The sequence below is a fragment of the Phoxinus phoxinus genome (genome assembly GCF_949152265.1).
Source record: "Phoxinus phoxinus genome assembly, chromosome: 17".
Lineage (NCBI taxonomy): Eukaryota > Metazoa > Chordata > Actinopteri > Cypriniformes > Leuciscidae > Phoxinus > Phoxinus phoxinus.
In genome coordinates this window covers 3,553,018-3,572,050 of record NC_136892.1, presented here as the reverse complement: position 1 = coordinate 3,572,050, position 19,033 = coordinate 3,553,018, and the positions used below count along the sequence as shown (strand labels likewise).

General features: G+C 37.8%; 1 protein-coding gene across 3 annotated transcripts in view; it reads right to left on the bottom strand.

The window, feature by feature from the left end:
* Positions 1 to 18,530, bottom strand: part of jakmip2 (janus kinase and microtubule interacting protein 2) — a 49,549-nt gene extending 31,019 nt beyond the window's left edge. For all 3 annotated transcript variants that reach the window (XR_013794477.1, XM_079585092.1, XM_079585091.1), the window contains exons 1-4: positions 18,376 to 18,530; positions 3,859 to 4,096; positions 1,929 to 2,426; positions 842 to 1,051 (exon numbers count right to left, since the gene is read on the bottom strand). Coding sequence is in view for 2 of the 3 variants with exons in the window: in XM_079585092.1 (XP_079441218.1) it covers positions 842 to 1,051; positions 1,929 to 2,426; positions 3,859 to 3,987 (837 nt within the window). In the remaining variant the exon portion in view is untranslated. The remainder of the gene's footprint in view (positions 1 to 841; positions 1,052 to 1,928; positions 2,427 to 3,858; positions 4,097 to 18,375) is intronic.
* Between the last annotated feature and the right edge of the window lie 503 nt (positions 18,531 to 19,033).

Below are 19,033 nucleotides of genomic sequence, written 5' to 3'. Positions count from 1 at the left end.
ACGTTGCATTCGGAGATCGACTACTTTTGACTGACAAAATTCCAGCCACCGGAAACACTGACTGATAAAGTGAGTCGTACAAAACCTTTCTTTTTAGTAATCTCTGTGAACACAAATAATGTAGTCAATGCTGGAGTTCATGTGAAGAGCCGCTGGTGACACTTCAGCACAGTTTCATGTTGTGTCGAGCCGCATTAGTGTTTAAAAAACAGCGATTTTGATGCTATCACAGAAGAGCCGCTAGCACTCCCATTCAAAAGCCATTTTGACCGAAACCGAAAATACGGTCAATCTTAAAAGTGGCGTTTCCATTCTAATAATGCTTTTACACGAATGTTTGACTCAGGTAGATTAACAAAAAGAGCCTAGGTTCAATGTTGGGGACAGTTACCCTTTAACGGTAGAAACTGGAATGCCATTGCTTGTGTGAACAGCATAATTGTGTATTTACCAGTAAAGTCATTCTAATAGTTTAATGGTAATTTACTGGGATTACTGCGTGAGTAATTTTGCTTAAAAGTAATTTTGCAAGTCATCTTATTCTACTAAACCTAACCTAACCTAACAGTCTACAAATACTCTAATGAGAGTAAGTTGACATGTAGTTGCAAAGTTACTTGTAGTTGAATGTCTAAATTGGCCTATCGAAAATAAAGTGTAACCTTTCATTCTTTTAATCTTACTCAGAAATAGTTTGGTTTAACATTTTATTTTTTGAGTTGTAGATTGTATGTTTAAAACTGCAATGACTTATAATACAAGAACGTGTATCTGCGTATTGGAACGTCCATTTGTTTATGCGCATGTAAATCTGACAAATGTCCAAATCTGGTTTCTTTACCGGACTCCCACAATGCTCTGCTCCATCGCCGGCGCGGCCGGGGATCTCTCTCTTTGGGCTTCCCAGGTTGCATTCGGCCTCTTTCACCAGAAACAGCTGCTCATCGAGCAAATCCTTCTGTAGCTGCAACTTCTGCACGAAACCTGTCGCCGTTTCCAGCTCTTTCTCCAGCGAGAAGATTGTTCTGTCCTTTGCCTTGATCTCATCCACCTGGACAGTTTAACAAAGGTCATACTGGATTAGCACAAGGGGTCAGGGTTTGGCCAGTCAGATTCGGTAGTTAACACCTAACACTACAACATCACGCAGGTCTAGACCTACAATACCGGAAGCACATATGAAATCATAGGCCCTGTTTACAGCTGGTTTTAAGATGCGTTTTGGTGGATCGGATCACAAGTAGATGAGGGAGACACATTCCCGTTTACACCTGGTGTTTAAATCCGTCTCTTCTGTCCACTTTCAACCACATCCGTCCTGATTTCTTCGAGGGTCTATGGGCGGGTGTGTGGGTGTGTGTGGGTGTGTGGGTGTGTGTGTGTGTGTGTGTGGGGGGGGGGGGGTCAAATCTTTTGATCTAATGGACAAAATTAGCTCACGCAATTTACATATGAACACGACCGGAGAACATCACCTTTAGTTTCTGCTCTAACAGCCACAAGAGTGTGTGTTCGACATCAGGAATGCTGAGAGAACATTGTGTTTGGTACGTTTTTCATCTTCACACCAAACTTGTGTCTTCAGCCGATAAAGTTTAAACCCCGTCCGGCTAGATCTCTTCTCATAATGTTCACTCATTATTCAGTAGACGGAGAGAAGACGGCCTTTTAGTGGCTGTTTAAACACATTCGATCACATGAGCGTTTACACTACGAAAGCAATCCGGTCTAATGTTTACAACTCCCTCTGGAAGTGGTGAAAGTGGACGAGCTCAAAACATTTTAGACCCGTTTACTCCTGTGTGTAGTGTCGTCCACTTGTGATCCGATCGACCAAAACACATCTAAACACCAGCTGTAAACACGGCCTCATGGGACCACAGAAGTTATTAGAAATTTCTACCTTAAGAATGAGAATGACAGCTTACCAATCGACGAATATCTTTCTCAGAGTCCCACTTGATCTTGGTGATTTGTTCCTGGTGCGCTTGATGTTCAGTGCGCAGGTCCCCTGCCTTCATCTTGTCGGCTATAATCATAGTGCTAAGCGCTTCATCCGTCTGCCGTTTGGTGGACTTTAGCTCTGTTATTTCTTGCAGGAGCTTCACACGCTCCTGGTCGAAGAATCGCCGGGCTTCTTCTCTGGCCTCGAGCGTCAGCGCAGTGCGTACTTTCTCTCCACTGCCATCGCGCAGCGCACTGAGTGCAGTCCGTAAGCGCTGGATCTCGCCTTCTTTAATCTTAGCGGTGCGAGATATTTCCTGTTCATGCTGCCGAGTTAGCGATTCCCTCAGCGCAGCGAGCTCCTTTAGCTTCTCTTCGTGCCAGCGGGCCCGTTGCTCTGTCAGCGCCACCGTGTGCCGATGCTGCTCCTGCTCGCGGATGCGCTTGCCTTCCTGCACCTTTTCTCGCTCCAGTTTGGTCACCTGCAGAAAAGAGTTCATGAATACCTATGCCACAAGCAGGGAACTACACTGCATATGCATATGCAACCTTTTGAAATGCCATTGCGACCCTAATTTTTAATGGGTCTCAAATGTATCACTGATTATTTTTGTACCCTATGTTTTAGGCAATATGCTATGATTTACTATGAGCAATTATTAAAACAGAAATGTGTATTTTAAGAATACGTTTTATAACGTGCTCTGAGCATTTAACACATCAAGTTGGCTTCAGCCCCGCGATAATATCGATAATCAAACAGCTTATCCATAAATCTAGTGGAATAACACTAACACCGGGAGAGCCGCGATCGGATTGGGGTAACGTAACCTTAAAGTTACTCAGGGGTAGTAAGCCGTCGATTAACAAAATGCTTAAATATATTTTAAAGTACGTCAGTGAGCCTCCGTCTTGCCTTTAATCGTCTTATTTTACGTTCAAATATATGCATTATGCACACAGAACCGTCATTATTTCCAAGCAATATTAGGTTAGGTGTGTTTGTTAATCCTGAGGACATTAGTTGTGATTGGGGCGTCCCACACCGCTTGATCCACGCCCGGCATTTCTCCCCTCGGCTTTTAGGTTTCGGGAAGGAAAAAAACTCCACCCCACCGTCCAAACTTTTAGGATACCGGGTATCAGATTTGCACAATCCATACGCACAACGCTTCGGCATGTTTCCCTCGCTCGAAACCTTGCCAGACCTCCCGCGCATAGTTACGGTTGCTAAGCCACGATTGGCCAGTGGCGGTTTTCGGGCGTGGCTTAGCGAAGGGTCAATTGACTCCTTTTTTAAGAAGGGAAGTTCAAGTGTAACAGAACCATCACTTGATGTCGATTCGATATGTCAAACGGAGCCTGTGAGTGAGAATGATGAGGCTGAGGATTCGTCAGGAAAAGCACACGCGGAAAAAACGATACGGATATATGAATTTCGACACCAGTGGCTCGAAGAATACCAGTGGCTAAGGTACCAAGACGAACCAATGTACTGTGTAAATTATTTGGGCCTTCAATTGCAGGACTGTCCAAATTTGTAACCTCGATAACTAATGTGTGAGGATAACATACTATTTTGAGTTTCTGTTTATTAAACCATTCTTCTTCATTGTATTAACTCAAATTTTTCATTACAACGAACTCAAAATTTTAAGGCAACAAGGTAACTTGCTTTTTTAAGTTAAACCAACATTTTTTTTTACAGTGTATGGTAAAGTTTGTTACTCCAGAAATGCCTTATTACTCAAGTACGGTTTTCAAGTACTCTTTACACCTCTGCTGATTCTGGAAGGGATCCAAGACATGCACTTGTTAAAAATGGCATTTTTACATTTTGGCAGAGAGTATGAAGGGTTCGTTGTGAATGCTACACTTTCAGATTTCACTAGTACTCTATGTAAATTTGCCTACCTTGCATTTTTCTTGATGCAGTTCAATTTGAATATCGGTTAATTTGGACCTGAGATCTTCATTGGCCGCCTGTAAGGCTGAGATGAGTGCTTCAGGCTTCTCGCCCTTGGCGCGGCCTTTCTTTGCCATTGGGTCAGATGTAGGGGTTCCTCAAACACTCGTATTATTATCCATCACGTCAAGTTACACTGTCATTTCCAGTTCCGTCTTTTCCTCATTATCCTTGGAGTCAGAAAACCTGTGGGTGTAAATGGGAACACAAATTTATATTAGGATTTACACTAATGGTAATAACAGAGGCCCAACTAAGCATGCACACTGTAGACTAGAGATGCAAGATTAAATTACAGATTTCAGATCTGTGTTTGCGCTGCCGCTGACCCAGAGAGAAGAGTCATCATCTTCACACAGACAGTCTTTTAAACCACACATTATTTATTTCGTACAGTAATTCAAATGATCACAGAAGTACTGCGATAAAAGTTTATAGTTCGGATACAAACAGATCAAAATATACCCCTTTTCCACCAAGGCAGAGCTGGTGCTGGTTCGGAGCCAGAGCCTAGTTTCAAATCGGTTCTTTGTTTTTCCACCGCCAAAGCACCAGCTCCGAACCAGTAAAACTGGTTCTTAAGTAGCACCAAATCATTGCAGGGTCTAGAACGGAGCCAAGTAAGAACCGCTTGCGTCAGGGGCTGGGGGGCGGGGTTACCGTGACCAACACGTCGAATAGAAACTTGTGACCGCCATTTTTAAATAGCAGCTAGTCGAGCTAATAGCAGCTCGATTATAATATACGTCTATGTAAGTTACGGCGCGCTGCACGGACGCGTTAGATTCCGATGTATTTTTGCAATCCCACGAGCATCCATAGTATTGCAACGTCCGTTATTGTTGATGGCTTGTTCGAGATGCATCGGAGCGGCGAGGACCGATCGGAGCTGCGGTAGTGTTTGGAGAGCATAGGACTCTTTGTGCTTTTAGATCGCTATCACAGTGCTTTGATGTCATCTGCAAGAAGCCGATGCATCTCGAACAAGCCTGGCGTGTTTGTGTTTGGCGCTACCGCGCTAGCGTTGCTGGGCAACATGAGACGTATACAGTGACGTAAGATCTGGCTCTGTTGTGGCTCTCTAGCCGGTGGAAAGGCAAACCGGTTCTTAGTAAGCTCGTCAGTCGAACCAACTCTGAACCAGCTCTGGCTCTGAACCAGCACCTGGTTCTTGTTGGTGGAAAAGGGGTAATAGAGCAAATCACCTTTTGAAAGTAACTTGCCGCTTCAAATAACGATTGTATCGATTGCATCGTTACACCAGTAGGTGTACTGCGACTGTTAAAGGGGCTATGTGTAGTTTTTCTACTAAAATTAATCCTTTTTTTATTGCCTGTGTGTGAAGGGGTTGTAATCTCACATTAAAATGATCCACTTGGCGGGTTTTCCTATTACCTCTGAAAGCAAGTATTCCTATTTCTATGTGATGTTTCGGGTCGGATTTACCGCGAAATCCAGTGCCGTGACTGAGACCTGCATGCGCACTCCCGAGCCTCTCGCCTCGTCTACTGACTAACAGCGACGACACTGCAAATTATGACATGAAGTCTGCTAATACTAAGAAACGACCGGCTCCCAGCACAACACAGACTCCAACACAAACTCCACATAATGATAAAAAACATTGTGAATCGGCCAAACGTGAATCGGATCAACTTCAGACGAAAACACGGATCAACATCGGCAGGGCTTTTGAATCACGGAGAAACCTCTGCTTTGTTTTGGGTATTAAAACAGACCCGGAGTTGGCTTTCATCCTATTGGACAGGTAAGCTAACATTACTACAAAGCATGTAAAATATATCTTGATTTTATATTTTGCACGAGCACTCGCTTGTAAACGTATTGGTTGCAATCTGAAACATCACCGCTAGAGGCCGCTGAAAACTACATATAGCCCCTTTAAAAAATGTATTTGTCATTGAATCATTGATTCAAGAGATTTGTTCAAAAATTACAGGATTCATCCTGTAATGAAACAAGTGAAGTTTTTATGAGTGAGTTGAATCATTAATTCAAACCATTTTTGTATATTTTGTAATTCATTCTGATTAATTAAACATATTTAAATAGACTGCAGCAATTAATACTTTGTCAGCACCTCTAAAATGTATTTTATTTAGTTGTCTGTTCAGAATCTGGGATAATCATGGAGCTCAATTTATCCAAAATAGTGCAGCTCTCCTGTACACTATTTAAATTAAAATGCAATGATCTGTAATAAAAAATAATAATAAAAAATAAATAAATCAGATGTCCTTTGAGCTTCTGGCACTTGTTGTTCCTGTGGTTCAACCTGTTTTTTGTTAAAACTGATTTCAACTTCAAATTTCTATTTTTTGGTTATAAGAGGAAAACTTTGAATTCTTGGTAACTTGGACCATGTCTTATTTATTTTTTCATAAATAAATTTTGCTGCTTTTTTTCAAATGCTTTAAGTGTGGATTTCATTTGACCAGACCAGGGGTGTCCAGTCCGGCTCCTGGAGGGCCACATCTAGCAACATTGAGCTCTAGCCCTAATCAAACACACCTAAACCAGCGAGTCAAGGTGTTCAGGATCACCACAAACTTCCAGGCAGGAAAATGGGCCTATAGGAGGAGTTCACACTTTCAGTCTTAAAAAAACCGAAAATCCATAAAAAAATATATGATTACATGTTATGATCTAAACAAAGAGTGAAATAAACATAAGCCATTTAGATTTTTATTGGACTTTACATTTAAATATGGTTATTGGTTACACTTTATTTTAAGGTGTCATTGTTACAGAGTACTTAAATATTTAATAACTGAGTAATATTAAGCAACTACATGCACTTATAGGGTTAGGGTAGGATTGGGATTTGGTTGAGGGTTAGTAGGGTTAGGACACTGTAAAATAAAGTGTTACCTTAAAAAACTATGCAATAAAATAGCCAACTTCATGGTTTTTGCAAATTAATTTGAATGTGGTGGAAAAAATACAAAAATAAACAGAATTTCCTGGTGACATATTTATGTAAACACTTCAAAAAAGCCAACACACTGTAACACTGAACAACATACTACATGAAATGAATGAAACTCACTGCATAATCCAATAAAGATTCAATAGTGATACATTTTAAACAAGAAAAAAGCAGAAAACGAGAATATAAAGGAAAAAAATAATGAAATGTTTAACAAAATTAGCCAAATTCCCCCGACATGCTTGATCACAATATTTAAATGTGTCCCGACAGCCTGCAGATATGAATCTATACAAACAAATACAAATAATATGATCGTTTCTGGGCTATTTTTCAGTTAGATTTAAGAACACAGCTAGACATTGTTAGTAGACTAATTAAATCGACAAGAAAAAATAGCACAAAAATCTTGAATAGGAAACTATCTATACTATTAATAATAAACAGCTTTTCTTTGTCCAGTTTAATTTTGGAGGAGACTACGTAGAAGCTATTGACAGCCAAGCGTTGCCTTGACAACACGTGCTGTAAACCAGTCTCCCACACACACACACACACACACATACACACACACACACACACACACACACACACACAGGCGCTGTCACACAAGCAGTGAGATACTAAATCTAGGCTGCTGACTGTACTAAACAACAGGGGATGTTGCTCGTGTCAAACACACTTCACAGGCAAGTCAGTCTACTTCTACAGCGAGACAAACTCAAGAAGACCTTCATTACATAAACAGACTACAGTATGCAGAGGAGTTATGATGATTAAGAGATTGTGAATGATGATGATGATGAGGCATGACGGTGATTAAGAGATTGTGAATGAAGACTGAGACACTGTTTCTGGAGCTAATATAACAGTGCAACACACCAGACACCCAAACCAATACAGATAAGCCACAAAATAAGATGTGCTGGTGGTGCAAGACAGCATTTGACAAAGCACTGAACATTAGAGCATCTAACAACACCTAAACGGTAAAAAAAAAAGTCACGGGCTGAGTCAAAAACATCTTTATGATATTCTGTCTCTGAATCTGAATATGACAGTATGGAGGTGTTTGGTAATATGACAAAACAAACACCTCCACGTTGTCCCTATTTAAATACAGTTACACGAGTGGACCGAGTGCTATTCCGCCATACATTATAGTTATCCTTTTTAACCCGCTTAGAAAAGCGCCACGTTTTGTTTTGTGTCACCACACTTGGTCGTGTAACTACTCGTGTAACTGTATTTAAATAGGGAAAACGTGGAGGTGTTTGGTCGCTTCTAACTTCATCTCTGTTTGGTCCCTAATGAATGAACTGGGCTAAGCTAAGTGCTATCAAAGTGTCGCCGCGCGCCAGAGCGATTGAGTGCACACACTGAGACGAGAGAGGTATGTATCAACTCGTCTTAGTTAAGGGAATAATAGTTTAATATGAAAAAAACGGTGGAGTACCCCTTTAAGCTTTATTGTCGGCCCCACAGTTCTACCAAATACTAACTCAGTGGCTTCGATGCGGCTGCCTTCAAATGATATTCTGCAGGCCTGTGAATTTAAAATAAAACTGCACATTGTAATTTTTGTACATTAATCAGTTCAAAAGCAAAACGAGTGAAAAAATTGATCCCGAGAGTTGTCATGACAGATATTGTATTACTGTAGTTTTCTCTGTGAAGGTCTGGCAGTCTTATTAACAGACCAGAAATATCACAATCTGACTTTGACAGAAGTTAGTCAAATATAAAAACACTAAAATATACTACATAGCAGGTAATTCACATATACGGTATTTGCAAATAAAATAATTAGGGCTGTCAAAAGATTAATCGCGATTAATCGCATCCAAAATAAAAGTTTGTGTTTACATAATATATGTGTGTGTACTGTGTATAATTATTATGTATAAATACACACACATTCATGTATATATTTAAGAAATATTTGCATTTATATACTGTATATACATTTATATAATTTATATTATATATAAATATTTTGGTAACACTTTACAATAAGGTTCATTTATTAAACATTAGTTAATGTATTAACTAACATGAACTAACAACGAGTAATACATTTGTTACAGCATTTATTAATCTTTGTTAATGTTAGTTAATATACATAAAGCTGTTCATTGTTTGTTCATGTTAGTTCACAGTGCATTAAGTCATGTTAACAAGATTTTAATAAAGTATTAGTAAATGTTGAAATTAACATTAACAAAGATGAATAAATGCTGTATAAGTGCAGTTCATTATTAGTTAATGTTAACTAATGAAGTTAACTAATGTTAACTAATGAACCTTATTGTAAAGTGTTACCAATATTTTATATATAAATATAACACATTTTTCTTAAATACACACTCTAAAAAATGCTGGGTTGTTTTAACCCAATTTTGGGTCAAATATGGACAAACCCAGCCATTGGGTTACATTTTTAAATTGCATTTTTGTTCCAACGTTTGGGTTTGTCCATATTTGACCCAAAATTGGGTTAAAACAACCAGGCATTTTTTAGAGTGCATGATTGTGTGTGTTTTTATATATATAAATAATTATACACAGTACACACACATATATTATGCAAACACAGACTTTTATTTTGTATGCGATTAATCGCGATTAATCTTTTGACAGCCCTAAAAAAAAAAAAAAATTTAATTCTAGAATCCAACATGAATTGGCTGCAGTGAGTGCGCCCAAAATTAGAAATGTTGCCACAATGGCTTTAGTAGACAATGCATCATCGCACCGCTCGATTGATTCTCTAATTCTATAATGGTTCTGGAGACATTTCCCATCGAACCAAAGTACTTACTGAAACCATCAAGCACATGAGGGATCAGGCACAGAGTGTGTTAGAGATGTTCACTGTCTTGAATATATATATTTCACAGGTCATCCACGCAGGGTGTTTATATTCTGAGCTCAAAGCGAGAGAAAGTGTGAATATGAAGCGTGATTCGCACACTCATCACTTTAATACACAATCTATCAGCACTTTTCAACTGACAACTAAACACAACTGGACTAATCTCTAGAGATTTCATGTAAAACTGCCAAACAAAGAGATCTGTAATATATCAAACAATACAAAAAAGTAAATCTTGATTTATATTGTCCATAAAAAATGCCTATCAAAGTTGAGTCCTCACTTTGTGTCAACACAGAATAAAAAAATTATAATTCTGAATCAATCAGGCAATATCGTGGTCGACTTTAACTCTGAGGACCCCTTTCCTATTTCCTGCTCATTGTGCATCTCACAGTAGTCCCGAAGGTTTTATGTATTTATTGTTTTATATTTTATACAAACAATGTTGAAGTCTTTGCTGTCACAGCTTTAACATTTCAACTCCATCATCCCGCCACTGTACAACAAGTGGTTACGGTGGAAAAATATTACGTTTTGTCAAACGTTGTAAGCCGATGGAGTTGACAAGTGCTCACAAAACTATATATATATATTGCATATGGGGAATTATTTTCATAATTAGCAGCATCTTTACATCTACTGTCATCATGAAATCAAAATTGATCATTCTTATTTTGGCAACACTTTACAATAAGGTTCATTAGTTATGTAATGTATTAACTAACATGAACTAACAATGATCAATATATTTGTTACAGTATTTATGAATCTTTGTTAATGTTAGTTAATAAAAATCCAGCGGTTCATTGTTTGTTCAAGTTAGTTCAAACACAGTACATTAACTAATGTTAACAAATACAACCTTTGATTTGAATCATTTATTAGTAAATGTTGACATAAATATTAGATTAATTAATGCTGTAGTATATTGTTCATTCTTAGTTCATGTTAACTAAAGTAGTTAACTAATGTTAATTAATTAACCCTATTGTAAAGTGTCACCCTTATTTTTTTATGGAATATTGCAGTTGTTATTATAAATAAATAATCTGTACACATCTTTTTTTTTTTTTTTTTTTGATTAAGTCATGCAGGTCAGGCACAAATCAAATGTAATTGATGTGGTTTACATTTACATCACATTTTTTTACATACATTTTACATCTGTGGCTACAGATCTTTCACATTGGGCACATAATAATGATCATCAATAAACTGACCCGAACATATGATTCTTGTATTCTGAGATCTACTGGAGAGCCAGAATAAGACGTCCTGTACAACTAAAACCAGTGGAAGGGTTGTGGTATTAAATTAAATATTAACTTAAAAAATAGTTGTCTATCAGTTGTTGTACTCCAGTTTTTAACATCCTCAGATAAAGGTTTCTGAACATTTTGAAATAAATATTTTATTATTATTTCCATTTAATGTGTTAAAATATTAAAACATCAACTCAACTACATGATATTATGTCTGATTTGCCTAAGGACATTGGTTATGTATGTTTCATAATAAAAAGGACGGTAGAGAATTGAGGAGTTTAGGAACTGGATTGTTCATAACCCAGGAAAACATTTTTTAGAGAATGTATTTTTCCACTTATCCCCTTTACTGAACACCAATTATTACATCATTGAAGACTTTACACTGTTGTTGGATGAATCAAATTAAATTAGCATGCTTTGTAATGCGTCTGATGGAGCTGACACATATTATGAAGTAAATAAATGTACATTTTTAGAAAAATTACACCGTAAACAAATTCTAACCTCCCCAACTCAAACTTGTCTAGTGACTGGTCACATCTAAGTCTACAAATATATCAGTTTATTTGTGTATTATTCAATAATAAAAACTAACTTCTAACATGTTTTGTCCCGTATTTAGAAGATCAGTGATATCATTGGGGAAACTGCTACATTTACTGTATATTTTCTTACACCGACTTTGTTGGCATGATGCTGATCGTCTCGGTTATGTCATGTACCAGCTGATAGTTTGGTTAATCGTTCTGCCCACCAGAATCTAAGATTTAACAGCTTTACATGTTTTGATTATACTGTGCGAGTCTGACAGCAAAATCCACCAGATTCCTGATGCTCTGTCCCTCCAGAGAAGCTCATGCCAAACTCACTGTCATATCCCAATACTGTACAACTGACATACATTTCTCTCATATCCTGTTTCATAATTAATATGGAGGAATAATATCGGTCACAGAATTGCCTCTCTGGACATCAGGTTCAAATGGGTTCGGTTTATTTGTACACCAAATTCTACTTTTAGCAGATTATGCTAACTTTAATCATGCATAGATTTTATTTATATGTATTTAATTAATCAGGCACAGTACACATTAATAGTACATAACAATATGTACAATGCGCCAGATTTAGACAACACGGGCTAATTTTCATCCGTTGTCCTTTTTGCAGGTTGATGTTAAGGACATTCACCACACAAACACACACACACACACACACACACACACACACACACGCACGATATATATATATATATATATATATATATATATATATATATATATATATACATACAGGTGAAACTTGAAAAATTTGAATATGGTGCAAAAGTTCATTTATTTCAGTAATTCAACTTAAAAGGTGAAACTAATATATTATATAGACTCATTACATGCAAAGTGAGATATTTCAAGCCTTTATTTGCTATAATGTTGATGATTATGGCTTACAGCTTATGAAAACCCCAAATTCAAAATTAGAATATAGAAAAAAAATTAAGGCTTGAAATATCTCACTTTGCATGTAATGATATTAGTTTTACCTTTTAAGTTGAATTACTGAAATAAATCAACTTTTGCGCCATATTCAAATTTTCCGAGTTTCACCTGTATTATATATACATGTTTTAAGTATATTATTATATCTAATCACTGTACACATGCATAAAAGACAACAATTTACTATTTAGAAAAACAGAATGCATCTTGACGCCACACTGACTGTACAATGCCATAAAGACACGATCACTAATACCATATTAACCCAGAAACCACTGAATCACAAAAGCGCACACTGTAGCCACTGGATGCTAAATTTAAAAATATATATTTGTGTGGGGCAATAATCTGATTTCTCCTCTCCCATCTGTCTGCAGACCGTCCAGATTAGCTGTGCATCCGGTCGGATTTAGCCGTCTATCTATCATACGGTTCTGCATCCATAAAGCCCTCTGAAGGAGTCTGTTTTTACTGTTTATGCATGATAAGTATAAGTGGAAAACATATTTTTTTAAAGGAGCTTTGCATTCTAGTAAGTGCAACATTTACTGTAAATCTGCTAACACATCTAACACATCAGATGCACAAATTACCACAGATGCATGAAATTACATTCAATGCTGTATATATTTAGTGAATAATCACATTATCCCACTCTTATATTCATGTTATTTATACAGAGAAGGCAAAAGTACAGTTATATTATATGGCCTATTATAAAAATAAACTATATTTGTCAAATCAACGTTATTTCTATACCGCTTTTTATACAATACAGATTGTTTCAAAGCAGCTTTACAGAGATAACGGGAAAATAATGCAATAAAGTTTGTTTCCGCAGTACAGCAGATCCAGATGCAAGTCATTGTCAAGTCCTCCTGTGGTGAAAATCCAGCTTTTAATGTAGTTTATGTGTCTATGTGGTGTTTTTAATCTGCTTTAAGACAAACCATGTGTAAGTTCATAAGTGGACAGCATTGCTGAGTATTTTCTGCTTAAAACTGCAGTGAACCAAAGACAGTCTCAAACACACTGTTTGAAATCGCTGGTGTTTCTGACGTCACACACTACCTTGTAACCAATCAGATCAACGTGTGATCGTCAACCAGTGGATCTCTGAGTGAGTGAGTGAGTGAGTGAGTGGAGGCGGGGCTCATTCGCATATTCATAGAACCACGCATACTAAATGAGGCAAGGGTGTCGAGTTACATTCAAGATATTTTAAGTCATGAAGACTTTTTTTTCAAGTAAAAAAACATTTAAATGTGTCATTTTGGTGATTAAAGATGAGTTTTAAGCGATAAAATTATTGACTACAGGGGAACTTTAAGTAAGTTTTTAATTGTAAAAATCATTCATTTAGGGGCCGCTTACACGACACCGTTTTCAACTGAAAATAGAAAACTTTGAATGCGTTCAGGCCGATCATTTACATGAACACGGCATTCTGGTGGCCTGAGAATGCAAACTTTGAAGTAGATTTCAAAGTGCAAGTTTTTGAAAACGACACCCTTACCATCTCCGTGTAAACCACAAAACAATGAATCTGTGAACACGGTGACGGCATGCACATCCGTACCACAGGGCGTTTCCACACCTGAAAGTCTGACCCAAAGTTCATGCTTTGATACATTTTATACATTCGGTAAGTTGCATACATTGCAATTATGCGAGCGCACTAAATAACTTTACATGACAGACCTGCGTCCTGTCGTCATCATCTCTGTGGGCGGCATCTCGACAGTGATCGGTTTGTAAACGGACGTGCGTCTGACGTCAGCGTGTTGTCGAATCGGCAGGTAACTTTGACAACAATGAATGAACAGACGCATATCGTTGCAACTACACTGTTACTATTACAGCATTACTGCCTGCAGCTCCAACTACTGTATACTCGAGGCTAGTTCAAATTCCCCAAATGAACATCCTCGTTGTGCAAGCAATCCTGCGAGAACCAGCGGATCTTCCTGTAAATGCTCTGAAAGTCTGAACCATACAGGAAATGCGTTCACACTAGAAACGAACCAAACCTTTGTTCAGTTTGATCCCGACCGAGACTACCTCTTTTCGTCTGACCAAATTTCGTGTGTTTGGTCCGGCCCGTGGTCAGGGGGAGGAGGTTTCACACCTGTGATTTTGATTCGGATCAAACTGGAAAGTCAGAAAATCCGGACCAAACAAGGCAGGTGTGAAAGTCTATAGGCGTGCGTGTTTGACGTATGTGCGGAGAAACTTCTTGGGAGAAACCAGGATCATTCAGAGGGTCAGTTCTCCTCTGGCCAATGAACAAACATGCTGTGATTATGATTCACAAGTCAGAAATCAGGTTGTGGATTGCAGCATTCAAATATCAATTTAGTTATTTTTGCTTGAAGATCGGATTCATTGGTCTGTGCAGAGGACCTGTCTGGATCTTGTGGTCTTTTCTGAGGATCCGTGCGGATGGCTGTCGTGTCGAGCGGTCTCTGTTGACATTCTGGGCTCTGGTGTGGTCGTGTCTACGCGCAGATCTTAGAAAATATTTGTAAATAGTGGCGCTTGCCAGAGCAAAATTTGCTGCCACCATGTTAGAGAGATGAGGTGTTTGCCACAGGTGTGGGACGCACCCAAGTTTAACACTTGACCCCTCCACAGTTTTTGCTGATTCCAAACCAAATCATACCAAAAACATTTCTCCGGGTTCGAAATGTGACTAGGTGGTTGCTCAACTTCTATATGCAAGCTTGTCATGTAGCGTTGTCTCTATGATAACCATGACACTCATTCATTCTAAAACCTCTCAGTAACCAGTATAAAGACACAAGCACGATGAGTTATATAGTATCTACATATTCTGCCATTGATTAACAATTTGCGTAGGCATGCACTGATATGAACATTTTGGCCGATACCGATAACCGATAATTCTTTATATTTGGAAGCCGATAACCGATATATTGGCCGATAAATCTAAATCTAAATTTGTATATTGTTTTTGAGAGCCTGATTACAAAAACAAAAGTCTCACCATTAAAAGCCATGTCCCAAGCACACAATTATAATGTTCTCTATAATTTTATTAAGCCTATACAGACTTGCACATGTTGCACTGAACTGTATTTTCCTTTTTTGACATGATTCCAATCATATTTCAGGCTATTCAAAACCATCATGTTGAACAGTGCGCATCTGAAGTGTCTCAGCTGAAGGAAATAATACATTATTTATCGGCTTTAATGTATCAGCCAATTTTTCTTATCGGGCCGATAACGATAACTTAAAAAATTAACATATATCAGCCGATACCGATATGGTGGCCGATATATATCGTGCATCCCTCAATTTACGATTTCTTTTTTCACTTTTATTCTATATTTCATAAGCAAGCTGAAATGTGCACATTAAACTCTTATTTCATAAACACATTGTTTTTCTTTTTTTTTATTCTGTATTTTCTTAAAATCTACAGCTTCCTTATCGTTTTTGGAAAGGTATCTCGTCTTCTCTTTTATATTTTGTTGGCAAATGTGTAAGCCACTTAAATGAAATGGGCCCAATTTTTCAAAGCAACAAAAGATCTCGCCAGATTTACCTAAATAAGCTTTAAAAACAAACGAATACATAAAAGAAAAAAGAAAAACTGAGGTTTGGTGTGTTTTACTTCCACTTTTCAAATCATTCGTACTACTAAAGTTTGTCAAATCTACAAGTATGCATGAATGGTGATGCTTGCCTTTGCAAACACCACTAATAAGTCTGCATGTGACGAATCAGTAGACTGAAATTTAGCAATTTAAGGTAAAATTGATGAATAAAGACATTTTCACTGAGCAAGAGCCGCACATTCTTGGAGGTACTGGGATGTTAATGGGATGTTAGAGTCTTCCAGATGCACTGGCCCATTTCCTGTCAGCATGAGGCAACCGTACAAACACACTGGCATCATGACCCAGTTTTACATCCACTGACACCAGACGCCAGACCCCACAAACACAATTACAGAGGGTTACAGAACACTTCACTATCCTTGGCTTGGGTCAGGTTCACCCACGCAATGAAAAAAAAATCCTAAAATCCCTGTTTTCTGGTAAGCTGGAAATTGATGCCTGTGCAAAAACACACAATACAATTCTGTTTCAAAGGGTTTCTCTGAAAACAGTCTCTAACAATAATTCAGTTCAATCTAAGTTAAACCAGTGCATAATGATCCGCTGTCTACAATATCTATACAAAATGTTTTCACTTGATTTCGTTTTTTTAAGAAAATATCACATCAAAAATCACCCAAAATCATACAGACAACACTTTGAATGTTGTTCTTTCAGAGTTTTAATTAAACAGATATATTCAGAATAATAATATGTACAATTAATATAGTATAATTGTATTCATATGTTTTAAATGGTTAAATATGTTGAATCCATATACTAAGATGCTAAGAAACAATAACTGTAAAATGTAAAGCACACTGACCATTAAGCTTATCGACATTTATTTTCTTTGTAATATATTGAAGACTAACAAACTGTTAATCTATAGAGTACAAAAAAATGCAATATAATATTGTTTTTAATAACAATAAGCATTTTAATAAAAAAAACTAATCACATAATCAGGCCTACTGCTTTTTCACTTTTGACTGAATCCAATAGAAGCTCGTATTTGGGTCCCTATTAAATATGCTAAGGATTCCTATTAGTATTTCTATCATAATTTGGAACCAATTCTAAAAAATAAAATAAAAAAATAAAATCCAATCAACTAACACTAAGTTTTAATAGGACTTCCATGATTCCCAAAAGGATCAAATTCCACTGTAAGACATCAAAATTAATTTTGAGAAAATCTTTTGGGATTTTAAAACTCATACATCTTCCCAATCCCAAGAGATTTTCTTTAATTTAAAGCAAGAGTAGAGTTATATTCAATATTCAACAGGATTCTAAGATTCAGTTTATCCATTTTAAGTGATTCTTATTTGACCCCATAAGTAGCCTATGGGTCACAAATTATAAATAATCGAAATCCCAATAGGAATCCTCCCTTATGAAAATTAACCATGGTTTTATTATAGTAAAAGTGAAGAGGGCTAACCATTTATTTTTTTTAATATTTTTTTTGTGGATTGAATACCATTTGTATAACCACAGTAGGCCTATTAGGACAAATACCATGGTTAAAGTATGGTTAGTGCAGCAAACCCATGGCTAATTTGTGGTTACCATGGTTTAACTACAACAACCTTTTTTTTTTTTTTTTCTTATTTAAACCTGGTTAATTTTCATAACGCTGTACACAATCCTAAAGCATTTTTAAGTAGGGATGAACAGCAACAGCCGTATTATAGGCCATATTATTATAGCCATATTATTATGTATTAAATAGCCTATATTTTTAAAATATTTGAAATATCTACATGCTTTTCCCCCTTTTATAGGAGTCACCGTTTCGTTTTGACACAGCGGTAGATGTCACGTGACTGACTGCCTTAGGCCTGTCAAATGATCCGTCTTTGATGAGAGCTGGACGCTATTGAATATGAGTAGCATCAGTGAAGACATGTATGTGACTGCATAATAACCGGTAATGCACCGCATCAGTGTGTCCTCATCACGGCCTGCAGGGCTGGATCACACGCGTCCTGATGCAGGCCGAGCTCGCCCATTCACACTCACATATCCACACAAAAATAACACATCACACGACAACCAAAGCACACACAGCAAGCTTGCTTTCTCACATGCCTTCATTTCAGCCGTTTTCCACCCGTCTGCATTTGCATTCTATAAGCCATTAATTCTGTCCGGTGGCTCTCTGAAGCACATCTCAGCGACGGCGAACACACAGTTAAAACAGCAGAGACTCAAATGCGCCCAGAATAAAGCTATGCTTACCTAAAAAACAATCCGCCACGATGTGCCACAGTCCACAAACCTCAAATCCACAATCATGGTCCTACATATTTCTCATCGCGACCTCTCAGCATCTGCAGCCGTACAATAAAACGACAAGCTCCGATGATGCTGCGTAACACCGCCCTCCTTCTCCTTCTGCTGTCGGGATGATGCTGCGAAACCACGCCCACTCAGGCTGTCAGAATGATGCTGCGTAACCCCGCCCCCTTCGAATGTCCGGAGTCAGAATGATGCTGCGTAACCCCGCCCCCTTCGAATGTCCGGAGTCAGAATGATGCTGCGTAACCCCGCCCCCTTGTCCTGTCAAAATGACCTCATCACATTCACAGTTTACTCACTGCAGTCCTGATTTATTTACCTCATACTTAAGATGAAGGGAAACTTTCTATCTATCTATATAGCCTATCTATCTATCCACACACGCACGCATGCAGGCGCACACACACACACACACACACACACACACACACACACTCTCTCTCTCTATCTCTCTGTTTTCATTTGAGTTATTAGCATATGTGTTTATTATTATTTTATGTATTTGTTCAGAAATGTTTTCACCTTGTTTGCTGTTTAAAATATATATTTTTATCTAATTGAATTGAAATAGTGGTGTGGTTGGGGGGAAGGGACTGAT